Raw genomic sequence first — 27,538 nt, 5'->3', positions numbered from 1 at the left:
AGAGATTCTGTATCAGGTGACGTTATTTGAAATCTACACACCAGATTTGATTTCTGGTGTGGTTTTTTGTTTGTCTCCCCCCACATAATTTCTTGTCTGAACATGTATGTTCAGCTCTGACAGCAAAAAGCCCCGAAAAAGACAGCATTCTTCTGATGCTAAAAACTGACTGAAATTTCTGTAGAAATATTTAATGGCTGGAACAATGTGCTTAAGCATCCATGTCACGAGATATAGTACTCACTGAAAACACTGCTTATCTTAATCTCTTGGTGTATTTTTGTTATACTCCAATCTTTCCAGGATTGGCACTGTTCTCAAACATCGCAGGAGTTTGTACAAATTGCCTGATTAATTTCCTTGTTGTTTTTTTTGCAATGACGTTAGAACTCAAAATTCTCTTTTCTTTTGTAGTACCTCATCAACTGCACAACAGAAATGTACTCCAAAAAGTTAAAGGACACTCCTTCTAGAAATACACACTTTCCCGTGTTAGCCAAAGTTATTGTAATAACTAGTAACTGTTATCTCCAAAGCTGATATGGCTTGTTTGAACTTTATTTGAAATCTATGTGCAGATTTCACTAAGAAAAAACAAACTGTGTATGCCTGAACAAGACTTTGACCTCTACCTTGAACATTTTCCCCTCTAGTCTGTAATAATCTTAAGACTTTCATAAAAAAGTGTTAGTGTCTTGCAGCACTACTGCTTAATGGTTCTTTCCCGACGTGAACGTGATGAAAAGGCCTACCACAGGTCTTTGTTTGCCTCGTGTTGAGTACTTAGGTATAAAGAATATTTGTCTTCTAAGCTGAGCCTTCTTTCTGAGTTGATTTGTCTTTGTTTTCCTGTGTGTAATTTTAGGCTTATCGGTCATCAATTTTGTCTGTTACAATGGGAGGTCTCTAAAAGACAGTTCTAGCAATGGTGGCAGCTAAGCAGAATTCTTTTAAAAATGAAATGCTTTTCAGTGAAAGCTTTTGAAAGGTAGCCGTGTTCTCATTTAAATTTTTTCTCATAGGACTGTCATTTTATAGTTGTAACTATACAACTTTTCAGAGGTTATATAGTAGATTAAGAAGTAATAATAATAAAAAAAAAAAAGTTTATAGCATGTGAGAAAGATCATGCCCATGGAAACATTCTCTGTCTTCTACTTCCTGGAGCAATTTAGCATTAAATTTGCTGTGGTGTTTTGGTTTCTAACACACTGATGTGTTAACAAAATAATAGGTGCTGATTTGTTGATAATACATCATTATGGAATTTTGCTCATTCAGTGGAAATATATAAAATTTTTACTTAATACATTTTTCTTTTTTGTGACTTGCAGACAGATGCCAGCAGTAAAGCTATATTCTCAAAAGTGATGGTAATAACAAGTAAGTCAGTTGAAGTATTTATACCATCTAAAAATTGCGGTCAATGTATTTCTTCTTTTAAAAATCACTTGAGATAAGCTTATAACAAATAAGCTTTGTAACAGGTAAGTTTTGTAGCAAATCACAATAAATATGTTGTGATGGTATGATGTGAAAACTTAAGACAACTAAAAGCAAGAATTGCTTACTGTAAAAAATCTCTAGTCATGAAGCTTATCACTTGGCATTTTGGATACATTTCTAACTTTTCTAGATTAATTTAAAATGCAGATGATCTAAGGTGTCACTGTGTCCTTTAGCATTTATTATAGAATATATATTGATGTTAACTAACCTACCTATACAGGTACTGGCTTACCTCTTTCTGATGTGTCAGTATTGTAAGTGTTGTTAGGAGAATGCACAAGAGTTTGTTTCAGTAGTAGGAAGGCATCTTGGAGACAGAAGAACTTCTGTGTAACTTAAACTCTTAACCAAAAAAAAAACACACTTTACAATTCTGAAATTTTGGTTTTAAATGAAGTTTTTTTTAAAAGGTGCAAACTGTTCTTTTGGCAAAGTAGTACTGTTTAAGGCCAATGTGGAGGAAAAAATTAATCATGCTATTTGCTTGGCTAGGTCCCAAGTATTTTTTCTTTATTTATGATATGTTTAATATTTATTATATAAATATATGTATATTATATATATAATAATATTAATAATTGTTTATTAATATGATGGTGTGAGGCTTTGAACTTGTGTAACGTACAGTCCTGATATTTACTAAAATAAATAGTCGTTTCTTTTGCTTACTTAAAGGAAACCTTCCTGATCCGGGGAAAGCTCAAGATTTCATGAAAAAATTCACACAAGTTCTAGAAGATGATGAAAAAATAAGGAGTCAGTTAGAAATGCTTGTTAGCCCAACATGTTCGTGCAAACAGGCTGAGGGATGTGTGGTAAGAATAGTTCTTAAAATACGTGAATGTTTTGGGAACTAAATTGATTATAAACTTAATTGAAACTTAAATTGCAGAGGGAAATTACAAAGAAGTTGGGCAACCCAAAACAACCAACAAATCCTTTCCTGGAAATGATAAAGTTTCTTCTTGAGAGAATTGCTCCTGTGCACATTGATACTGAATCCATCAGGTAATTTTGCGTGTGTGTTGTTGACTGTAGATCACAGAGTTTGAAATCAGGGTTTCTAATTCTGTCTTTAAACACAAGCAGCAGCGGATTGATGGCAGGAGGAGAGTTTTTAAGGCCTAGCGACCTGCAATATTTTCTTCTGTTTCTCCTAGCTTAGGGGTTTCTTTCTCCTCATTCAGAGTGTAGCTGCACAAACAATTGATTTGTCATTCAGCACAGCTGGAACAAACTGTCAGTAAAAATGGATCTGTTGCTGATGGGGGAAGTTTGATTTGTGAGTGACTGACTTAAATTAAAAGGAATTTCTGGCCATGGCTTTTAAGTACTTGAGCGTTTCAGTTTCTGCCTGTCACACATACAGTGTAATGGAGCCATTGAGACTTCATTTAAAAATCTGTTTCAGAGAAGTTCTTAACATAATTTTTCTTTTGATCTTGGATTAAGTATAATGCATAGCTAGACTTTTTTCAAATTTGAAAGTGCATTTTAAAAAATCACAGAAGCAGTATAAAATGTGCATTTAAAGTAATGTTCAAATTTGTTGCAAAGTTTTAATACTTGTTTCACCACGTACCTATTGACTGACCCCTGTACAGTAAACACAGGGAAAAAAATAAAGTAAAAAGTAAATATTTTCAGTTTTTCCGCAGAATTGGTCATCTTCCATCTTTGTAAATTATCACTAAATTTCTTCTTCATTTTTGAGACTGTCAGACTGTTTTGTTTTGCTATAGATGGTTATTTTTGTCCAATTAGGAGTAGAAAAAAAAAAGGAAAGTCTGAGTAGGTGTCTCTTTGTTTGCTTCCACTGATTATAAATATGCCTTACAGAATTTACTGAAGGTATATTCTGAATATTGTTCAGTCCTTGACAGGGAAGCTGCCTACAGCACTTACTAACAAGATCATTTGGATAATCACCATTTCCCTTCCTAGGTTACAGTGTAAGAAAAAAACAAGCATTACTGTCAAGGTGAAATATGCAGGAGATAAGTCTCTTAAATTTTTCATCAACTTCCAGCACAGCTGTTTAATGGTTATTTTATTTATTGCTGTTAGACTAAGCATTATTAATGGTTATTTTCTATCAATTATTAAGAATCCACAGGATCTACTACCCTAATCATAATTCTTATTTGAATTTGTTACTTCTGATGCTCAGATTGTTTTCTTTCCTTGGTCATTCTTCTAGAGTAACGTGTAACTGCTTAATTCATGATGGTTAAATGTTTTTTAACTTAATGCTTAATGGCAGATGAGGACAATCAGAATGTGTATGTAGATGAATTGCATTTATTTTATAATAGGCTTATGTTTTATATGTATTGCAGTAAACACAAGGCCATGTTTTTGTCTTCCTCTTCAGTGCCCTTATCAAGCAAGTAAACAAATCTATAGATGGAACAGCTGATGATGAAGATGAGGGTGTACCTACTGACCAGGCAATCAGAGCAGGTCTTGAATTGCTTAAGGCAAGTGTACTCTTGGTGGTCAATAAGCATATAAAAACTTTCTAAAATAACTTTGTTAAAATAAATTTGTCATTAGCACTCAATATCTTCAGTCATTAAGCATTTTGCTGGGTATCTGGAAGAATACTGGTTAGATTATGGTTGTCTATGCATGTTTTGTGTGATTTATATATAAGGTTATTTCAGAAATCATTTAGAAGCTTTCCTAGAAGTTAAAAGTAGCTATATGTGTGACATCAGCAGTTGAGTTTTGAGTACTAGAGTGTGAATTCAGTGGTTTGTGAACACAGTTAATACTACTTCTAAAACTGTACCGTACTTGTGTATCTGTACAATACGGTGGTTCTCCTGAGTTCCACGTAAATTGGGGTTTTATCTATAACTGCTGTCTGAAATCTTACTTGAGACTGTTAGCATAGCAAACCTTATCAAGATGTGTTTCTGGGGACAATATACAGAATTTCGTACTCTGCCGTCCCTTTTTCCTAGGAGGAAAAAGGCCAATCACTATGTTAGTTGCAAATGCTTTTGAAAGCATGAAACTAAATGCAACTACATAGGTCTTTCACTTTCACTTAGTACTTTTAAAGCTAGTGTACTTGAGAGAGACTCTGTAGTATAAGTTTATCCTGTATTTGCTAGGAAAGATACTTGTGTCATAGTACCATCATATGACTGAGGTCATTTTGGGAGTAGTCCAACTGTGGGCTGATTTCAGAGGTGTCAAAATCTACAAGGCTCTCATACTGAAGTATTCAAAACATCTTAGATCAACTAGGAGTCTGATAGCTTCCATGTACTTCTGATATTGGGGGCCCCAGAGCTGAACACAGTGCTCCAGGTGGGGTCTCATGAGAGCAGAGCAGAGTGGGAGAATCCCCTCTCTCACTCTGCTGCCACGCTGCTTTTGATGTAGCCCAGGATACAGGTGGCTTTCTGGGCTGTAATCCATCATATGGAAAGAGGCTAATAATCAACAAGCACTTTAAAATGAAAGAGAGGCAAAGTTTCAGAGAGGAACAGATGAGGATTTTGTTTTAACATGGGAGGATTGTCACACTTGAAGGTAGAGTCAACAGAATCCAAGAATCTGAAGGAGAGGTACAAGGTCTGGTCAGCTCTGGTAGAAAGAGGGTCTGGAGGCTGTATTGGGTTTGTTACTTGCTGTATTGGGTGTGTCTCTCACTACAGAGCACCAATCAGTTGTTCCACTTAGCAAGGAAAACAGTTGCATGATCTAAGAAGTCTGGAAGCACACAAGCTTCATTCTTTTTGGAGAAACAAAATTGCAATATAACCACCATTATGTTTCTCTTAAAACCAGCTTCTGCTGCAACCCAGTACTTGCTAATGTAGATGTAGCCACTGAGAAGTGCATGCTTACAGTAACAGGAGAAGAAATTGAGACTGCAAAATTGGGTAAAACAGATGAGACAGTGTATAAAGACAGAGAAGGCTAAAAGATGCCTAAGAAAAAGAGAAATATTGATCATGTGATTAAAAACAGACACTGTTTTACAAATATTCCAAGATGGCAGGAAAAAGCGACTTTTGTAGGAGTGTTCTATCTATGCGGACCTTTACGAATTTTTAACATGGCTTTTTTTTTTTTTGGCAGGTACTTTCATTTACACACCCTATCTCATTTCATTCAGCTGAAACTTTTGAATCTCTCTTGGCTTGCTTGAAAATGGATGATGAAAAAGTGGCAGAAGCTGCGTTACAAATTTTCAAAAACACAGGAGGCAAAATTGAAGAAGACTTTCCTCATATAAGATCGTAAGTTGTATATCTTAAGTAGTGTTTTTCATCATATGGGTTTTTAGAATCTCATTCTTGCTTTGGCAAGGTATAGGGTTATACAACATTCTTCTGGAAGAAAGTATCACTTCAGATAAAACAGGAAAGAGATTTGCAGGACTTTAAAATGCAATAACTTTTTGAAGAATGGAAGTGAAGTGTATGCAAAGTAGTATTAGCTAATATGTCCCTGATACTGCTATAATTTGTATAATTGCCTTTCAGATTCACTTTTTATAAAATTAAGTATATAGCAATGTAAAAATGTTCTTTGCAATTTAATATCCAGGGAGTAGGGATGTGTAGATAAGAATATTTTGAAAAGAGCATTTTAGTAGCTTATGCAGGTAAAATGTTTGTTTTGCCACATGAGGTTATATCAATGAAAACTGCTGTATTTTTTTTTGCTTGCAAGCCACATAAATAGTCATTTTTCCTTACTTTGGAAAAAGTTGCTATAACCAGGAGAATTATTAGCATTTCCGTAGAGGTGTTGTTTTCTATATATGTAAATAGTTGTTATTTGTTAGTTTGATATTTTGGAAAGTTTCCAGTTTTTGAAATGGTGCTTATCTTTTTTTCCTTTTTTTTTCAAGTGCTTTGCTTCCAGTGTTGCATCATAAAGCTAAAAAAGGACCTCCTCGTCAAGCCAAGTATGCTATTCACTGCATCCATGCAATATTTTCCAGCAAAGAAACACAGTTTGCACAGATATTTGAGGTAAAATGAAAATATTTAGGTTGCTTTTTATTAATGTTTTATAGTGCATGTGTAAATTGAGGATTACAGTGGCAATTTGTATGGTGAGTTAGTTGTGTTGAACTTAAAGAAGATATGATAGTAAAAATGGTAGTAGAAGATAGTTTTTAGTGTCCCATGATCCATCATGATACTGGAAGAGATTGCTCAGAGGAGTTGTGGATACCCCCTTTCTGGTAGCGTTAAAGGCCAGATTGGATGGGACTTTGTTCAACTTGACCTAGTGGAAGGTACCCCTGCTCATGGCAGGGGGATTGGAACTAGATGATCTTTAGAGGCCCCTTCCAACCCAAGCCATTCTATGATCACGTTTAAGGTTATGAATTTTAATAAACTATAGAGTAAAACAAAGTATTGAACAGTCTGCTAGACCTATGAACAGTTCTTAGGAAGGAGACCCATACAGCACTCCTCAGCTCCATTGGGACTGGCCCAAAGTATTCACATGCTTACAGATTTCATTGTTATTATTACAAATGTTCTTTCTAATTAGGGCCCATCAGTCTTTTATCTCTAAGGGTGAATCAGTCCACTACTGAAATTGCCATCTTGAGATTCACTACGCCCACGTCTTCAACAGGAAATTACGTTTTTATCCGTTGTTTCCCAGATGGTCCTTCTTGAGCTACCACCTTTTTGAATTACCCAGATACGATTAACATTTTCTTTCTTCTTGCTTTTCCTTTCAGTTCGTAGGAGACCTGTTGTAGGGTTGGTGAAGGTGTTTTTAAATAATCAACAGTTCTTTCAAAATTATATTTCTGAAATAGAAATGCGTCTCCCCCTCTTCCCCAACCCCTGACCCAAATAAGGCACAGATTATATGAGTAATATTTGAATTTGTTGCCTTTATTCTAGCCACTGCATAAAAGTCTGGATCCGAGCAATTTTGAGCATCTCATTACACCGTTGGTTACTATTGGCCATATAGCCATGCTAGCACCTGATCAGTTTGCTGCTCCTTTGAAATCTTTGGTTGCCACTTTTATTGTTAAAGATTTGTTAATGAATGATAGGGTAAGTATTTTTAAAATCTTGTTCAAAGATTCCCCTTCTCCTGTAGTAGGATACTCGTCAAGTAGTTGTGAAAATATTTGGCTTTGCTGGTTCTACTTTTTTTATGCTTCTCCTTCCATTTCCACATACACTGTGTGACCCAGTTGAAAACCCACAGTACAGGAAAGGTAGGAACACTGGTTTGGTAGTCCTTACAAAATCGAGATGCTGTATAGCACAGCATTTGATTGCTCATGTCTTGCCTTTTGTTGAAAGTAGTGTTGTTATTGACTTTGCTCAGTCTGTTGTCTTAAATGAGCAAGTTGTGATTTATTTATTTTTTTAGGAGTATGTGTGTTGGGTTAATGTGGCAAGCTTCCTGCAAGGAGTGGCAGAGATGAAGCGTTATGAGTTAACTGCAGCCCCCATTCCCTTTCTCCCTGCGCTGCTCATTTAGGGTGGGAGCAAGGAGGGAGAAGAATTGAGATTGAAGTTGAGCCTGGGAAAAAGTGGGGTTAGGGAGAAAGGTGTTTCTAATTTGCCTTTAGTTTTCAGTGCCCTTCTCTGATTTTAACTGATTTAATCTTCCTTAAGCAAGGTCTGTTTTGCCCATGACAGTAATTGGTGAGTGATCTCCCCATCCCTGTCTCAACCCATGAACTGTTTCATCACATTTTCTCCTCCGAACTTGCTGAGGAGAGGAAGTAAGAGAGCAGTTGGGTGGGCACCTGGCAGCCAGCCAAGACTAAACCACTACAGTATGGTGCATTTGAAATTAAAATACATTGTTTAAATGGAAGACTGTTAATCTTTATTTGTCTGAGACTTGTGTATTGATAGTGATTAAAAAATGAAAAAAACAACTTGTGTGTTGTCAGCCAAATTTAGGGAGAGATTTACAGTCTAAAACTATGCATGTGAGGTTCAAATATACTGGATATTGAAAATGACAGTTGTTTTCAAAGCAGTGTCTATTACATGGAAACAACTGCTTTAGAATGTAATAATGACAACAAAAACCCGTGTGCTAGTGATAAATTTGCTGATATTTGAGTAGCAAGGTAAAAACAGTATCTCACTTCTGTAATGGTTACTTCTATAAAATACACAAGGCACAAAGCTAACCAGTGAGCGCTGATGTAATGTTTTCAGAAGCAAACAGGAAAGAGGAGATTACAGCAGGTTTCTCTGAAGAGTAACAGTAGTGTAACAAAATGTAAAATTTGGTTTAGCTTCCAGGAAAAAAGACAACAAAACTTTGGGTCCCAGATGAAGAAGTGTCTCCTGAAACTCTTGTCAAAGTAAGTAGCGCTTAATGTTTTCCTACAATTGTGAGTGTAAAAGGTAATAAATAAAATTAAATGTCTGCATTCTTAGAGCTGTCAGTTCTGTTTCCTTGTCACTTTTCTAAAAGTAAAAATGATTAGCTGTTTTAAAATTAACAACTCTATAAGAATACACATTTTTTTGATTGACAGAAAAAATAATTTGGTTTTGGGAACATCTACTTATACTTTTATAAAATAAGTGCATTTCATATACTCCATATTTCATTTTTATTTTACTTTTTTTTAGTCAGAGGTTTTGTGTGCAACACTTAAGTGTTCCACATGTTGTCACAATTGAAGATAATTTTTTTCCTATTTAGCAGGAATTAAATGTCATAGGGACATTGTTAATGTCTTCCCTTTTCTTTGGGGAATCTTTTAGTGGTGTTTTGGAGTATGGAAGAAGTTGTTCTTGTATTCATTTACAAAAAATGAAATCCATGTGTTACATTTTATGCAGAAAAGAGTAATGTGTATTAGAGAAAATAATTTAAAAAAAACAAAACACTTTAAAACATTTCAATTTTTTCCATGCTTAATGTCATCTGAAACTTGTTCTTTCTCAAGTTTATTAATTATTTATTTTTAATTAATCTTATAATAATTATTATCTCAAGTTTATTATTATAATTTCTATGCCTGCTGGTAGGTATTCTTTCATTTTTCACTCAGAGATATATTGTGGAAAATACACCCTATGTCTATTTGTCTTCAAATTATATTTAGAGAGGTTATATTTCAACATTTTATTTTGTGATTAGAAAGATGCGTGTACTTTGTACCATGCTGTTTTCGCGTTAATTAGAGCAGTTATTTCATTTCCAGTGCCTTTTGAATAAAGTTGCTCTGATGGCGTTAAGAAGTTGTTTGCCTTCTCTCTTGAAGTTGTTAAACTGTTTGTAGCACGAGACCTCCTGGTCTGCTGGTTTTGTAAGTTCTTTGGTTTCCATCTTGTTACAGGACTCATTATTGAAAATGTTCAGTTATGTTTGGAGCTGATTTGTTAGCTTTCTATGCGTTCAATTACAGCAAAGGTATTTTTCCTATTTGTGCAAGGCCAGAGTTGCATAGTACATTCCAAAGTCTGTTTAAAAAAAAAAACACTTGGTTTTCTTCATGTCATGAACTGCTAGCTTATGATTTCACTTGAGTGTAACTTGTAGTAGTAAAGAATAATTTTGATTTTTTAAAGATTTGTAAAGATGTGTAATATCTCTTTAAAACATGTTTTTTGTTGACAAAACCTTTCATACAGCTTGGCTATTTGGAAGTGAAATTGGTTTATGGATAATCTTAAGGCAACTTGGAGTTGAAGCCAAGCTTGAAAGTTGTAAGAAGTATTTATTGGCAAGTGAAAACAGGTTACTGTGAAAATTGATCTGCAAATTTAATTAGCATTTATTACCATTGTGAAGCCTATATCTAATGAACACTGCAGGCCATGCCATTAGTTTATGAATGGTTTTCTCTGACAGTGTTTTTCTTTACTCTGCTTTTAAAAGCCTTTTTCTTTCGTAACATAACTGCATAATAGAGCTAATGGGTATCTTAAAGCTAGCAAGTTTAATTATGAAAGGGAGAAGGAAAGATGAACAGAGAATTTGTATCCTCATTTAGGCTGGGAGGTGCTGTCCACCCTAGCAGACAGACTGCTAGATGGAGGTTAGGCTTTTGGATGCTAACCCTTAAGTGAAATGAGGTCTGTAGATGAATGTTTCATTGCACTATTAATTATTAGACTTGAATTCTTATGCCCAGCACCTGAGTTTCTGCTCTCAAGATGTAATCTCTCTTGACAGTGATCAGTACTGAATATTTCAGTGCACCTTGCAGCTAGATTGAGACTTAAGTAGCAGCAGTAGTGTTCCTTGTTTCTTTCTATATACACTGCAGTATTAGGTTTCTAATCCTATTTCTCTAGCTGTGCTTTAAGGTAGGTACTGCTTCATTTTTCATTACTGTACAAACCTTGAAGTTCTGTTGATATTCCTGGGGCATTTGTGGCTCTGAATACTTGAGTAGTAGAATTTTGAGCTACCTGTGTTTGTTGTTGTAATGTTGATGTGGAAGGGAGACAGGGTTTCTAGGATTGTTTTCTAGGCTTGCTTCATGGGATGGGAACCCATTTTATTCTTACAGTGGAGATATAATGGTAACGTAAATCAGAGAAAAGGGCTAAAATTTACTGTTGATTTTTTTTTATTGCTAATTTTCATCTTTAAAAACTGATACTTATTCACTGCTGATTGCTTATGTAAAGGCTTGTTATATTATTAATTCCAGTTTTCTCATGTGACAAATCAGGGATCTGTCACATTATATTCACCATCTCAGGGGAAAAAAAAGAAAATTCTTGAGCATAGAATACACCTAGTTTGTGTTGTGCTGTTAAACCTTATTGCAAGGGAGTCATTTGTGACTTTTTGATATAGTTCTGACCTGTGTAGTATTTTGACTTGCTTGACGTTTTCACATTGTATATAATCTAAACTTTCATTTTTAATCTCAGAGGAGAATTCCAGGCTCATGAGACGTAAATTGAAACAAGAGGTTTAGAGTGGATATAAGAAAAGAAATGTGAGAAGAGGCAGGCAGTGTAACGTGTTGTCAGGAGGCTGTGCAATCTCCATTCTTGGAGGATTTCAACACCCAACTGGATAAAACTGAGACCAACGTGGTCTGACTTCATAGCTGACCTTCATTTGAGCAGGAGATTGGGCTGGACATGACCTGACACTCCTTATAATCTGAATTATCCTTTGATAGTTATCCTGTTCGGCTGCAAAGATCAAATTTAAAACATGAGGGTGGTGCAAACTCATGCTTGTTTAAGTCTCCTGGTAGCCAGAAGCAGTGACTGGGGGTTTTCATGTCCCATATTAATTTCAAAGGAAAATGCTGTAATTTCATCGAGACGTCATTAACAACAGCAGAGAAGTAGGGAACAGAGTGGGGGCGAAAGAAAATTCTGAAGGACCTGGGATTAGGACTTTGTTTGTGGTGGGATGCCTGGAGTAGACTCAGACAGTAAAATCAGGGGAAAGGGGTTGTGGAGGGGAAGAGAGAAGCAAAGGTTAAAATTAAAATTGGTCCGGAGTTGACCAGAGATGTAGGGGCACAAGACAGCATTTGGCTGTTCCCTGTCTGAATTTATATGGGCAGTAGTTTGTGGTTAGTGCAGTTAGGCAGTTGTGGGAGTGAAGGTTCATATGCACCACTTACTTGAAGACCAAATAGAGTTGTTTCTATCCTCACAACAAATAGAAAGGGGTAATGATATAGGTACTGGTTATGAAATGAAGAAATTGAATTGATAACCTGTCAAGACAGCTGCTGCTGCTATTATTATTATGATTATCATCATGTCCTGATGGATACGTACCAACTGTTTCAGTGGAAGACCAACTGAATTTCAAGACTGAATTTCATTTCTGTTCCACAAACTCCATTTGTGCTTTTAGTTCTTGATAGCCTGCCTCCTGCTGGTGTTAGCCAATACAGTTGGTTCTGTTCGTGGTGTAGATGGGCTGCAGCGCTAAAAATAAACTCATAAAGATAACAATCGTAGAATTTAAAGATCTGAAGGATCCATTATGATCAGTTTGTTACAGGGAGGAAATCAACTGTATGATGGAAATTTGTTCAGTAATATTGTGAATGGTCTATATGAAGTTGATAGAACTGCCTTTTCCATTAAGGACAAAATTCTCAGTTACTGTGTAGAAACACATTTATATTAAAACAGAGTAACTGGATTCAGGACACAGTAGGTTCCTTCCAGTGCTAGCTTCACTTTTTTTCTATATTCATCTTAGTTTTTCCAGAGCTTTTGAGTTCTCTGCTATGATTTTTATTTTATTCACCCCCCTCCTGATGTTTATTTGATTCAAATGAATATTTTCATTTTACTGTAAGAGAATACTCTTCTTTCTGCTTTCTTTATTGTCTCTGCTCTGAAGAAAAAATAACAGAGGGATTCAGATACTAAAACTTAATCTACAAATTCATGCTTTACTTTCACTAATGAAATGTGAAATTATTCAGTGTTTTGTGATAGCTGCTGGATTCTGCATATTTTTTAGAAGCTTGCCTTGAAAGACTTGATGTTTCCATTGGCAAAGGACAAATTATCACCAGTAATGGCCTTAGAGGCTTTTCTTTTAATAACTGTTACAGAAAAACTCTTTTCCAGGACCAGTTGTCTTAATAAATGTTGATAGTCTACTGGTTGAAATGTCTGTGAAGTGGTTTTTAATTTGTTTATTAAATAATTTTATATTTTCAAATATTACACATATAAAGATTTTATAGGGTTTATTTAAGCATAGGAATTATATGAGGATGGAAATCTGTTTCGCACTTTGATCCAGTATAAGTTTAAATTGTTTTGCCTATTCTACAACGTTTAATAGATGTAAGGTCAATTAAGACAATGTTGTCACAGGACAGAATATGTGATTGCTTAGTGGAAGAAACTGTTCAAACTTTAATTAAATGTTGTGTGACTTCTATTTGCTGTAATAAATGCTTAAGGTTTTCAGTGAAACGTTGCTTTCTTTTTATCTGTCTAGTTATATTTCAGTAGTGTGCACAGTACTTTAAATGATGTTTTGCAGCCTTGGCAAGCTTATGTTAGTAAAAAGCACTTGAGAAAATACTGTGGGATTAAACTGATATAGATTTTTTAGATTATCTTAAAATTTTACAACCATATATTTGTGTTTATAATCATACATTTAATATACTGAATAAATCATATTTATGATTATATTAAATATAAGTAAAATATTTTGTATACTACTGAAGTTATTTTAAAAGCGGGGCATATGGTGTGATTTGACTTTTGTATATCAAAATCTCTTTCAGATTCAGGCCATCAAGATGATGGTTCGATGGTTGCTAGGAATGAAGAACAACCACAGTAAATCAGGAACTTCTACTCTAAGGTTGCTAACAACAATATTACACAGTGACGGAGATTTGACAGAGCAGGGGAAAATTAGGTATGTAAAGACAATACAGTTGTGATATCTCTGACGCAGTGGGGGAGAGTACCTACATTTTAGTCAAATCAGTGCTTAAACTATTCTGTTAGTATTTCAAAATGTTTATACAATTTGATTTGTAAGAACTAATGGTAAGCTTGGCTGAATTCCTACATAAGTTTGCTGAGTCTTAGTTTGGTGGTTTTTTTCACACTGTAGATACAGCTGTGTTTTAATGCTCTTTTTTATCTTCTTCATTTTGTCTCTTTCTTCAAAGGGCTCTTTTTCATATTGCAAGAATAAACTGAGTAACTTCCTCTTTCCCACTGAAAATTGGTTTTAATTTTTTGTGCAGCTTGCCATTGCTGATGTTGTGTACACTAAAGGTCTATAGGCAGGCTTTCTAATAGTAAATAATAGTATATTGCAGGAAATCGGGTGGGAATAGCTAGTGCGTAAGGCACTTCTGTTTGAAGGCAGACTTTATTCCCTGTAGGCCTCTAAAAGTGAGAGGAGGATGGAAATGTGTAAAGAAGATTAAGTCTCAATAAATTATTTCCCTTTTAGGTGGTTGTTAGACAACTTATTTGTTTTTTTTTTCTGGGTATCTTCTTAATCCTCTGCTGTAGAGGAAGTGACAAATTGTCAGTCATTATTGTTTTCCAAACACTGAAAATTTCTGTCTACAGAAACCATTGAGTGCATGGTGGATTGTGTCAGTAGGAGTAAAAGATTTTAATCTGGGGACAGACATAAATGTTATACAGTATTTATGCAAATTAAAACCTATGTTGTGTGTGTAAAATTGCAAATTTGAGAATTTTCTAGTATGTTGTCTTTGTAGCAACATGGAGTTTTTCTTAAAATTCCTCATAAATAGCTGTTTTGTAGTTTTAAATTCTGTAATATGAGAGTTCATGGCATTTACTAGGGAACTGTCTGACAGTATGTTAGCTTTTTAGCATAACTGCTTGGAGATCATTGTTGGCTTATCCAGTAGCTTGTCAACATATCAGTTCTGTAGGACCTGTGCATTTTCACACTTGGAGTGATGATTCAGTGCTGTGCGTGTTTTAGAAATACTATTTTCCCGCTCTTTTTGTGTTCCAAGCTATAAATGATAGCAGCTGTACGTAATGATGTGGTCAGTTCTCCATTATTCAAATTACTGGAGGGCTGAGATATTTTCAGTGGAGGGAGAAAGCCACAATGAAGTGTGACGTTCCCCTGTGTTAGAGACTGTTTGGGTCAGGCTAGGATTCTTTAATACAATTCTTGTCATAATTTATAGGGGCTTTTTTTATGGGTTCCTGAATCTGTTGGATAGCAGGATCCAGGGGATTTCCTTGTCCCATGGTCCTGTGGAGATAACAGGTTGCCCCCTATTCCTGTTTCCAGGTCCATCCATTAGCAAGCCTCAGTGCAAACCTCGAACGGGGAAGCAGAGTATGGTTGCCCCTGTACATGCAGCCAGCCACAAATAAATGAACATAAACAGGAGAACGTCATCTTCCCAGGCAACCATATAAAACAAAGTGTAAATAGCCTGATACTGCTTCTAAGAATCAATGTTAAAGGAAAACCCTCTTCTGCTGGTCCTTCCTCTATTTCACTACAAGACCCTTTGTCTTACTGGTTAGCTAGCTCAACCGGAATTGTTTGCTGGTGGTGGATTTGTCTGGCTCTTGCAAATACACTCGCCAACCCCAGAGCCTGAAGCTCTTCATGGGGATGAATGCTGAGCCAACTGAGACCCTATGGCAAGGATTAAGGAGTCACACCAGTATGGGTGACGTTTGTAGGGTCTGTCTGTGTAGACCATCTGACTAAGAAGAGGAAGTGGATGAGACCTTCTATAGACAGCTGACAACAACCTCCCATTCGCAGACCTTGATCCTCGTGGGGGACTTCAACCACACAGATATCTACTGGAGAATCAATGCAGCAGGGCATAAGCAATCCAGGAAATTCCTGGAAAGCATCAGTGACAACTTTCTGATGTGAGTGATGGAGGAGCCAAGTAGGAGAGGTGCTCTAGTAGCCCTCATACTCACAAACAATGAGAGGCTTGCTAGGGATGTGAAGATTGAAGGCAGCCTTGGCTGCAGTGACCATGAGATGATGGAATTCAGGATACTGAGAAGGGGAAAGGGGGGAAAAAGCAAGATCACAATGCTGGATTCCAGGAGAGTGGACTTTAGCCTCTTCAATGATCTACTTGGAAGAAGCCCATCAGAAAAGGCCCTGGAGGGAAGAGGAGCCCAAGAAAGCTGGTTAATATTCCAGGATCACCTCTTCTAAGCTCAAGAGTGGTCTGTTCTGACAAACAGGTAAAGTCAGAATAGGTCTATTAAAAATGACAGACTTGTGTGGATGAACAAGGAGCTCCTGGCAGAGCTCAGTTATGAAAAGAGGTATGCAGAAGGTTGAGGAAGGGTCAGATAACCCGGGAGGAATATAGGTGCTGTCTGAGCATGCTGAGACAGAGGTAGAAAAATCAAAGCCCAACTGGAATTGAATCTGATGAGGGTTGTCAAAGACAACAAGGAGGGCTTGTATATAGCTGACAAAAGGAAGATTAGGGAAGATGTACACCTGGTACTGAATAGGGCAGGGGCCCTGGTGACACAGAACATGGAAAATGCTGGGGTGTTGAATGCCGCCTTTGCCCTGGTCTTCAAGTAAGACCAGCCATCAGGAATCCCAGGCTCTGGAAACCAGGGGAGTCTGGAGCAAGGAAGACCTACTCCTGGTGGAAGAGGAACAGTCAGGAAATACTTAACCAATCTGGTCATACCTAAGTCCATGGGCACTGCTGGGATGCACCCAGAGAGCTGAGAGCGCTAGCTGATGGCATTGTGAGGCCACTCTTAATCTTTGAATTATCATGGGTGTTTGGGAGACCTGTCTGAAGACTGGAGTAAAGCTTTTTTCCAATATTCAAAAAGATTTTTCTTCAGTAAAAGAGTTGGAGCTACTGGGTAGCCCACTGTGGGGACACAAAGATGATGAAGAGAGTGGAATATTTCCCATATGCAGAAAGGCAGAGGGTTGGGACTGTTCAGCCTGGGGAAGAGAAGGCTCAGGGGATCTCATCGGTGTATATAAATATCTGAGGGGAGGGTGCAAATAAGATGGAGCGAGGCTCTTTTCAGTAGTGCCCAGTGCTAGGACAAGAAGCAATGGGTGTGAACTGAAATCCAGGAGGTTCTGTCTGAACACAAGAAATAATTTTTTCACTTGTGCAAGTGACTGAGCACTGTCACAGGTTACCCCAAAAGGTGATGGAGTCTCTTCCTTGGAGATACTCAAAAGCTGTCTAGGTATGGTCCTGGACAACTTGTTCTAGGAGGCCCTACTTGAGCAGGAGTGTTGGGCTGGCCAACCTCTAGAGGTTCCCTCCAACCTCAACTGTTCTGTGTTCTACAGTACTGCACTTTGGGAAGTTCTAAGGTGCAAGGATCACGGTTCTGCATTGTGCCTACTTCTGAGAGCTATAGCGCCTACACTAAAAAGTACTCTCATAAACTGAAGCAGGGGAGATGGTGTTTCAGGCCCATGAGTGCTGTATGCAGCTTTCTGATAGCTGACACTTCCAGACCTTTATTTGTCACTATTTGATAACATAATGGGTCCCTACTGTAGAAATCTGATGCTGCTCCTTCCTTAGAGTAGGCTTTGGAAGGAGTAAAATTGTCTGTTCAGTGCAGAACCTGGTCTTTCAAACTGTGCTGGGTCTGCTGCTATTCTGTATAGAGTCAATTTTTGTGTTGGTGTTTTGCATTTGTCTTTTGAACAATAACGTGTAATTTACTAAAGATAATTGAATTAACTGAAAGTGGCTGGGTTCAGGAGATATTTAACCTCTTGTGAGCTGAGAGTCATGTTGAAATCATTTTTATTGTCATTCGCTTTGGCGTTATAAATTCTAATCTTATTGTTCCACATCATTAGAAGTTTGTGCCAAAACTTCTGCAGCAAGTATTCCTTAATCAACCATGAAAATGATTGTCCTCATACCTTTTTAAAATGACACAGCTGTACTTTCCAGTGATGATGCAAGGGAATGGGATTTGTTAAATTTCAAAGCACAATTCAATGCAGAGTGTCAGGTGAAGGCAAGGCCCCACTTGGAAAACAAGTAAACAAATCTTTCTTCCGTACTTTGAAGTAGTAGGTTTGTTGACTTTGTTAAATTGCTTTTAATTACTTTGAAATGTTAGCATATGTAGATTAAATTCACCAGTGTCAGAAATGTTTTAATATTGAATTTGGTCAACAAACAATATCTCAAAGGTCCTTTCCTGGTCTTTTTTTATTTTATTTTTATAAACCATAAACAGTTTTACAAATTTAAAATTCAGTATGGTACTACTTCTCTGGTTAGGTAAAACGGCCAAGTTGGATATTACACGCCTTATTTGTAGTAGAATTTTAATTTAATTTATGCTAATTATAAAATAACTTATGTCCTTTGGAAGACACCAGCTGTTGCTGAAAATATTGATATTATGTATGCACCTGCAGCGAGATTTTTTTTGAAAGACTATTGGTATTTTCTTTACAGTGAAGCTTACCAAGAGAAAAATTACTTAAATCTTTGGCTTTTAGAACTTGATGGTTGTACATTATAGATAATCTGCTACGCCATCTGACACACAACGTTGTATTTAGACTTTTTTAGAAGAAACTTTTTGTTCTGTGGAACATGGGAGATGCTGACGAAATTGGACACTGGCATTTACACTCTGTGAAGCAGAAGGAAAAACTTTAACTACCAGTTTGCGAATTGAGATGATTATACACCAGATACGTTTTTAAGGCACATTTATTTGGATCATCTTTGTGCAGCCCACCACCTTAATTAAGACCAAGTATTTTGCACTTGATAACATCTGTCCATGTGGCTGAACTTCTGTTCTCATTTCAAACATTTTATCTTAAGCAATAGTAACAGCAATCCAGAAAATAAATGTCCAGGTCCCTCTTTCAGCTCTTAGAGAGTTTTTGATAGGACAAGAGCGTCTGTGGTATTAATTTTTGAAATTATTAGAAGTAATTGAAAACTGTAATTACGTCAGACTGAATTTTTTCGTTCAGCCTTAATCATTGTGTATGTTGGGATAATGCAGATCGGAACGCTTTTGGCTGTGACAATTAGATCAAAAATAAATCCTCTGTTAAGAGTTTCTTTTAGTATAATCCTCTTGGGAAATAGGATAGATCTGATCTTCACATTTAATTGTTAAATGATGCACCTAACTGACCCTGTCCTCTTCCTCCTTCCTGCAGCGTGCACACATGCTCACGGGTATTCTGGGACACAAGACCATGTTACATATACTGCACAAAGATTTAGCCAACTTTTAAGTGAAACCTCTTTGATTAACTTTTCAGAATTAAATGCTATCACTACCAAAGCTAAGGAAGACTGAAAGTTCTTAATTTCATCCTTCCTTTGGCTCACTCACTCTGTGCTAGTAAGTTGTTATTGCTCGATTATCACTGGAGTGCAAACACTGAATCTTTATTGGGTTCGCTTATCACAGTAGCTGCAATTTAAAGTGAAATTTAAGAACTAAATATTATCATGTTAATCTTCATGCCCTGTTTGAAAAGTAATGCAGCCTTTGTCTGGTCATCTGGGTGCTCATTATCTATCTAGTTTTTGAAAAGTTGCCATTTCCACAGAATACAGAGGTGTATATAAAGGCTGATTGGTCTAAATTAAGACTTAAGCTCTTTAGGTATTTTATATCATGGACTCTGTGTTTAACAGTGGCTTTTCATCTTATTCTTTAAATGCCTTATACAGTTTTCATGGTAATGTACTTAAGAGTACAGTGCTTGCTGTTGCTAAGAATAAAGGGCAAATGGTTAAGAAATTAAACAATATTATTCCTCTTAAAGGAATGATTATTTCTAAATAACAATACAATTTGATTGCTGCTCCAGCATATCAAAGGAAGAAGCTGTACCTACTACTTCTACGTAGAAGAGAATATAAAGTGAGGGAGGCATTTATGAAGATCTTCTTTCTTTGGCTGCGTGATCTGAAGAAAGGCAGTAGTAAAACAGTTTACTGAGATAAAATATCAAGAAGAGTAAAAGCCAAACTAAGTTTACTAATGGACACATGAATTGAATATCAATTTGCAAAGTTCACGTGAAGATGCTTTTGATGTTCTGATAACCTTTGTAAATACGGTTGTAGGGTACAGAAAGATCTCTTCATCTTTGGATATGAAAAATAGCAAGTGCTTGAAGTGTTTTGCTAGGTGGGAGTGCAGTTTGGATGTGCAGATCAAGTAATTGTACTTGTATATTATATTAAATTTTTTTCATTTGCTACACCCTTTTGCTATTGTCTTAAAAATACAATTCACTTAGTCAATTAGATAAAAGTATCTAATTAATTTTAATTCATGTGGATGTGTAGCATGGATTTTGCGGTATCTATCTTTGCTAGAAAAGGTTTGGCAACTCTGGGGACTAGAAATGGGCTATTTCTTTGGCAGGAGCCCCCTGCTGAAGTAGAAGCAGCATGCTGAACAGAAGTATGTTACAGGCCTAATGAGGTCTCTGAAGATCAACTTGGAGTTTGCTGATCCAATGCACAACTAAAACTGATTCACATCTATGTGGAACTTCTAGGAAGTTCCAAGGAATATTTTTATTGTAAAGTTGGGGCAAGGTAATAGGTATGTGGTAACAGACTTCAGAATGTGGTGGTGTGAAAACTACTTTTGATTAGCAGTTACTTTTGCTGTCGACTGGGGATTGGGATGGAGGCAAAGTCCATGGACAGTTTTCCTTCTTTTTAAAATATCTGTTTTTCAGCAGTGCAAACTTACTGGGTTTTAAGTCAAATAATTCTGTATTGCTTTATTAATTAACCTTCATAATCTGTGTGCTTGTTTTTCAGCAAACCTGATATGTCTCGGTTGAGGTTGGCTGCAGGGAGTGCTATTGTGAAGCTGGCACAAGAACCTTGTTACCATGAAATCATCACCTTAGAACAGTACCAGCTGTGTGCACTAGCCATAAATGTAAGGAAATTGGGTGTGTTGTGAGGGTTATCATCAAATATATATGTACATATGTTGTATGTTGTGTATATTTCTGCTAATTTGATTTTATACAAAACCCTCAGATTTGATATGAGTGTATTTTTGTCCTACGTAATCCCGGAAATCTGTTTTGGGTGAGAACTGGGTATGTTGGACTGTGGTGACAACAGAGAACTTTGCTTCTTGATACTTGGGTAGAATGCATTTCGAATGTGGAGGCCTTCGAAGATAGTTGGCATCCTTTAAATAGCAGAAGAGGTAGGAGAGATTTTTCTCTAGATATAGGGAGTTGTCATCCTGAACTTCTGTCTGTGAGCCCCAAGTAGCAGAAGGGAAGTAACTTTCAAATTGTAAGTAGAGATGTAGAGATCCTCCATGTTCCTGTCTTGTAAACTTTGTAAATTCTGCAGAATCTGATTGACCTTCATATTTAACAAACTTAAGATTTTAAGCTCTTTTGGGACAGGAATTCTGCCTTTACTTCTCCCTGAGGCACCTAATGGATTATGAATACTTATAAGTAACTTCTCCAGATCTTCTTGAGGTTTCCTACAATTTTCTTTCTTTCTGCGAGACTGTCAAGTTCAGATCCTCAGAGGCAGAGTAATTGTAATGGTTTCAGTGAGTTTTGCATTTCTAGGTTGTACTGTATTAATTTCTCACAGAGACTATCTGTGTATTTGTGTTTCAGATGTTTGCATATGTACCTATACATACATATGCGTTTATGCTTAGCAGTAAAATTCGTTTACTGATGGTAGACTCTTAAGATTTTAGAATAATAGATAATATTCCTTCTTGACACAATCAAGTCTAGCCACAGATTAGGACACTCAGGTGACATCACAGCCGACTCTAGTATTCAGTAACTTAATTTACAGCAAGTTTTCTTTAAATGGACATATGAGAAAGCAGATTAAATAAAAGGAAAGGCAAAATTTTAAGAGTTGTAATGATTGCACAGGTTCTACTATGGTGCTGTGCAGCGTATTGGATTTTTTTTTCTGAGAGAATGCCATTCTCTATGTGGAATGATTGAAGTATAGAATACATGATTAAATGTTGTTGCTCCCTGCTATGTTAAGGTTGTGGTGGTAAACAGAGACTTTATGATGATTAAATGCATGTAGTTTTAGTCATTTTAAAATAAATTATGTATGCGTTTGGCCAGACCTGTAACCTCACCAGCAGTTAAGTTTTGATTTGCAGAACAAATTTATATGTCAGCAAAGCTTCATATTGAAATAGAATAGAAAGTAATTGAGCATGGTGCTGAGTACTTCAGTATTTAACAGACCTTAAGATCCTATTTAAGATTTAATAAGATTTGCTGTTGAAAATGCCATTCTAATTATATTCAGAATAACGCTTTTAGATTGCTTAAGTTGCATAAAAAAAACTTGCTCAGTTGCCTTCAGCAACTGTTTGAGGGTGTTTTAATTGTTTAAGCAAGTCCGTCAGTTTTCAAGAATCAGGGTCATGTCTGAGGGGCAACATACAGCTTTGTAAATATATGTATTTTTTTAAAGTTAAATGGTATCCTTCTGATGAATTGCAATTAAATTCAGAAAGTAGATAGGTCAGGCTTATGTATGGTTTATGGTTATGTAGTTGTATGCTGGAAGAAATGTAGAACTTGGTTGAGTTTGGTCCTTCTTCCTCTCAGTGAACTAGTGTACTGAGGTGATTTAAAGGTTATTTTTCACATTAGGAGATAAATAAATAAGAATCATGCCAATTTGTGTCTTGCAGTGAAGTCAGTAGCAATGAACTAACTGCCTTTGTCCTCTGAGTCAGGGAGGACGACTTTGTCAGCATACCAACTCTGCACAACTCTGTTCTAAGCTTTCCAAAGATGTTAGACCTAGGTGATGTTAACAAGCAGAAGAGGGCTCTGTGTTAGTCTTCTTCTGGGCGTGGATTTGCTGTGAAGGCAGGTTTTATACCCATGCAGTAGATCATGAGCGTATCTTACAGATAAGATTTGTAGTCTTGGGTCACTGCAGCTGCATCGGTCGGCTCTGGCTACAGAAGGCATTTTGGAGTTTCATAATGGGTAGAGGAAGACTATGGCTTCAAGCCCAGATGTAAATGGGGCTTGATGTATTTCTTCTGGATTTAATTTTTGGTTAGGGGGATGAAGAGGCTTTTTTTTTCTTTTTAAATCACATTTTTCGATCCCATTTGTAAATTCGGCAGATTCAGTATTACCAATGGCTAGGTTTTGTCTCTGTTCTTCCTGTTGGCTGATAGCTGGAAACCTAAATTGTTTCTGGTTTCAAAACTGTCATTTAACTAAAATAGGTACTTATTCCTTTTAATGTTCTTTTTTCATATTTAGAGATAAAAAAAACTTTCCTCTTGACCTTATTTTGGCAGGATACATATGTCAAGCTGCTTAGGGAGTCTTGTTTACAGCACACTTTTCTCTACATTTCCTAGTAACTGTTTTCCACACCTGCTTCTGTTAACCTTTCTTGGCTTTGAATGGTGTCTTAAAGTATGTAGGTTATTTTTTATACAAAGAGTTTTGAAGTTCATATCTCTTCTGGAAATATGTTGCCTAATAGATCATAGGGAGTACATTTGCCCTCGTTCGTACTTTGTTTTCTTTGACAACGCTTAGTTACAGGTTATTCTCTTCTGTGGTCAGTCATGGTTCATAGGTTTTTATATCATAGTGGAAATGCTTGGTAATCTCGTAAGCATGTGACCTTTAATTTTGTTGAATTTTATTCTGTTTCTAATGTTACTGTCTTGATGAAAATTTGTGAAATTGCAGTAATAAAATCAGCACGGTTACTAGTGACTAAACAGTGTTTCAGTGCAGATGTTCACCTTCGGCCCCCCAAACCAAGTGGTCCCATTGTAAGCAATTTCATTAACTTTGCCTCAGTACTATGCCAAATTAATCCTTAGATCCTAAGTGCATTATCTTTCTCTACAGCTTGAGCCTTAATTTTTCTTCTCACCTTCAGAGAAGCTTCAGTTGATTAACTCAATTTAATTGTTCTGAAATGGTATAAAGAAATGTTCCGACAATTCCTACGTTTCTGTGGTGGCAGGGTCTGAACTTGATTTTGGCATATTTACCCAGTCTTCTGTTTTATTTCACAACCTGTGTTACTTTTAGAAAGGTTTACTGTTTACTTTTTTGTTTTGTTTTTAATAGGATGAATGTTACCAAGTGAGACAAATATTTGCTCAGAAACTTCACAAAGGGCTTTCTAGACTACGGCTGCCACTAGAATATATGGCTATTTGTGCACTGTGTGCAAAAGATCCAGTGAAAGAGAGAAGAGCTCATGCTAGGCAGTGCCTTGTGAAGAACATAAATGTCAGAAGGGAGTATCTGAAGCAACATGCAGCAGTTAGTGGTAAGAGAATAGAAGTCACTTTTTGGTAAAAGTGCTAGAGTTCACAGGTAAATGTTAATAGACTGTGAAAATATTGTCTTCTGGTTTTTTTTTGTTTTTTTTTTTACACAGAGTGGCTGTAAACTTTTGGTAAGTTTCACTCAGAGGTATTAAATGAAAACTGAAAATAGAGTCCAGATTTTCTCTTGAGTTTTTAATAGGCATGTCTGAGATCTTTCCATTTCTTTAAAAGCTGTGTAAATGCTTATGCCTATATTAGAAGTGAAGCAGATTTTCAAAGGCAGATGTGTACTGTTTGAACTTAATGGTTAATTATGTTGTAAGTGAAGTGGCAATGATTAATTTTTGGTAATTAATAATATGCAACCTTAATGACATTATAAATGCTGCACTAAATTGACGCTCTTTGAGCTGCTGTACTGAGTAGCTTCTTATCTTGTCTTATGCTGGCAAAGAGCTATATTTGTAGGTACTTCAGGATGAGTTTTTGTAATTCTTTTCTTCCTAGTGACAACAGTCTGATCATAGGAATACTTTTTAAGTTGTTATGAACTGATGTGAGCTATTTTTCTTTTATAAAATCAATCCTTGTCCCTTTTGACTTACTTGAAACTGCACACATACAATATGATAACACTGGTATATCAACGTGATAATGTGGACCTTTATGAAGAGCTCAGGGCATTTTGAGTAAGAGATTTTGAAAGTTTTATTTCTTTGGAGGATTACTGATGGTTCTCATCTTTGACATTTTTGAAATGATGTGGATTTTTTTCGTCTTGTCTTAGGGTAGACCAAACCTGGTTTGTGAATCTGATCTTGCATATGCTGTCAGATAACGGATTTCATTCTAGATTTATGAATCACAGACTTTGTATTAGCCATGCCAGTCTGTGTGTGCCTCAGTCCCCTTAGACTTAAATCAGAGAATGTCTGCAGAGAAATCCTTTTGTGTATTGTTAATTAGACTTCAAAAAAAAAAAAAGCCAATACTTTTTCTCTCTGCTCAATAACAGGTAAAAAAAAGAAAAATCCATTCAGCAAAAGCCTTTAAATCATCCTAAGACTATTCCTCCTGAAAGCTGAAAAATCTTTTCAGTTACATAGGAGGAAAATATAATAATTTTCATACAATGAAACATAATTGCTGATTTCCTAATTGTACTAAGATAGATACTGTGAGGTTACTATGAAAAAGTCTGTAGGAAAAATGAAGCAGAGTCTTGGTGTGAGTGGCTTTTAATTCAGTAGCACCTCGAAGTGTGCCTGACAGTTTCTTGCTAAAAAAAATTAGTGATTCCATTGAATGGATTTCTACTGTTATCCATGAGGACTTTTAATTAGATATAGATTGCTGGAATTTTTGGGGGGTTACAGTGTTAGCTTTATGACATTTAGATTTACCAGTCTGAGCTTTTAACAAATAAATAGTCTTGAACTGTTTGTATCTTGCAAAATCATTACTGCAGTGTAGTACAACGGAAGCCCAGGTAAGATAGTGTTGTGCGTGTGTGTTGCTCTTACTGTAATGACACTAATACCTACTATTCAAGTACCTACAAGAAGCTAAGTATGAGAATCTGCTTCTTTGATCAATGAAATTATTTTGGGGAATTTATAAACTGATGGTTTTGTGATATGCTTTTTCCTGAAAACTCAATAAAGGTGATGAGGATATTATTGGAAATTTGGGAGGACTTCAACATTTGTTGAAAAGATGGTAAATTTCTATATACCTTGCCTGAGGAAAATTTCCTAAGGACTGGTACCAGGCAGTAAAATGTCTCTTTCCTCCATGCTGACAGGATGGCAGGAATTGCACTGAGACCTCTAAGTTCTCTAAATGTTCTTCAGAGTGGAGGGTGCTCAAGAAGAGGCTTGTTTTATTTTGTATCTACTACCAGTTCTATCTGTGTATGGACTTGTCTTGCATAGGAATCTTTGGTTTCTACTGTTGGGCTTTTACTTGCAAGTCAGTGAGTAGGAACGTTACAAGAGTAAAACTTCTATTTTTTTTAACAAATTTCTTTCCTAACTGCTCGTAGATGTCTGTTGTGGATTTTTGGCACGTTCTAGTTGCAAGAGCTTGTACTGTAGGTCCGTGATGCCACCCTACCTTTCAGGTAGTGTCTTCCTTCGTTAGAGATGAAGGAAGATTGTGTAAATACTATTTTTGTCAGGGTTTAAGTACAATGTGTGTTAATACTTGTCCAGTTTCTCTTTTAAATGTATTTGGTTCACTTTGTTTTCCAGACCCTGTTGGAACTATTGCTGTAGTTGTCTTAGAAAGTGTACAAGGCAGGAGGTCGTTGTTCTTAGGCTCTTGATGAGACTTTTATTGAAGTTCAAAATTAACATAAATAATAGCAAAATGATTTGCCTGGGATATGTCTTAAGGCAAGGCAGTTTTGCTAGCATTTTGAAATCATAATTGTTTTATTTTCTTCCCCACCACTTCTTTATTTTTCTTATTTAGCTGCACAAAGCTGATGGACGAAATGCATGACAGTGCTTGAAGAAGCGAAGGATGTTTTTTAAAGTTAATAGTTGAAAGTCAGTTGGAACACATTAAAATTTTCTTTGAGAAGTACACTGGATTTCAATTACATAAACATAACCACCCAATTTCTTTGTATTTCAAGTTTTATTTGTTCTTATACATCATGATGGCTTACATTCTGTGTAGTAATTACTCCTGTAATTTAACTGGATCAACTGCATTGGCTGTGTAAAGGTGTATCCTTGGAACTTAGCAGCTTCTGAAGCTTAGCAGCTTCAGTGGGTCTTCATAAATTTTGAATTCTTTCTTTGCCGTTATGACTGAATTCAAGTATTTTATGAAAGCTGTGAAGCAACCATCATTATGCAGACCTTTATAAATGGGATAGAGTAAGACTTTTTCACGGCAATTATTTATTCAGTCTTGTGAAATCTACAATAATGATGTATTCTAATTTATGTGCACAGTAGTTCTCAAACACATCTCATGAAAACATATATTAGAGATAAAAAATAATTGTCATTGTTTTAATGTATTTTAAAATAGATTTCAAATAGAATTATGTATAATGATTTACAGAAGTCTGGTCGTCTTATTCACAACCTAATACGGGGTAGTTAAAAGCTTACTGAAGGAAGGCTTTCCAGACTTTCCATGTCTTTCATGACCAATCACTTGCTCAAAAGTGTGGATAGATATTTTCAAAAGCACAGCCAGGAATTTCCTCCCTTACT

General features: G+C 36.2%; 1 protein-coding gene across 5 annotated transcripts in view; it reads left to right on the top strand.

The window, feature by feature from the left end:
* Positions 1-27,538, top strand: part of PDS5B (PDS5 cohesin associated factor B) — a 113,395-nt gene that overhangs the window by 66,813 nt on the left and 19,044 nt on the right. For all 5 annotated transcript variants that reach the window (XM_080577417.1, XM_080577414.1, XM_080577416.1 and 2 more), the window contains exons 15-25: positions 1,335-1,383; positions 2,185-2,324; positions 2,402-2,517; positions 3,884-3,989; positions 5,608-5,768; positions 6,386-6,509; positions 7,407-7,565; positions 8,777-8,845; positions 13,739-13,875; positions 20,783-20,906; positions 24,100-24,304. In XM_080577417.1, coding sequence (XP_080433543.1) covers positions 1,335-1,383; positions 2,185-2,324; positions 2,402-2,517; positions 3,884-3,989; positions 5,608-5,768; positions 6,386-6,509; positions 7,407-7,565; positions 8,777-8,845; positions 13,739-13,875; positions 20,783-20,906; positions 24,100-24,304 — 1,390 coding nt within the window. The remainder of the gene's footprint in view (positions 1-1,334; positions 1,384-2,184; positions 2,325-2,401; positions 2,518-3,883; positions 3,990-5,607; positions 5,769-6,385; positions 6,510-7,406; positions 7,566-8,776; positions 8,846-13,738; positions 13,876-20,782; positions 20,907-24,099; positions 24,305-27,538) is intronic.

This window comes from Anser brachyrhynchus, assembly GCF_964034855.1.
Source record: "Anser brachyrhynchus genome assembly, chromosome: 1".
Taxonomy (NCBI): Eukaryota; Metazoa; Chordata; class Aves; order Anseriformes; family Anatidae; genus Anser; species Anser brachyrhynchus.
The sequence above is the reverse complement of the archived record's forward strand: the minus strand, read 5'-3'. Positions and strand labels throughout refer to the sequence as shown.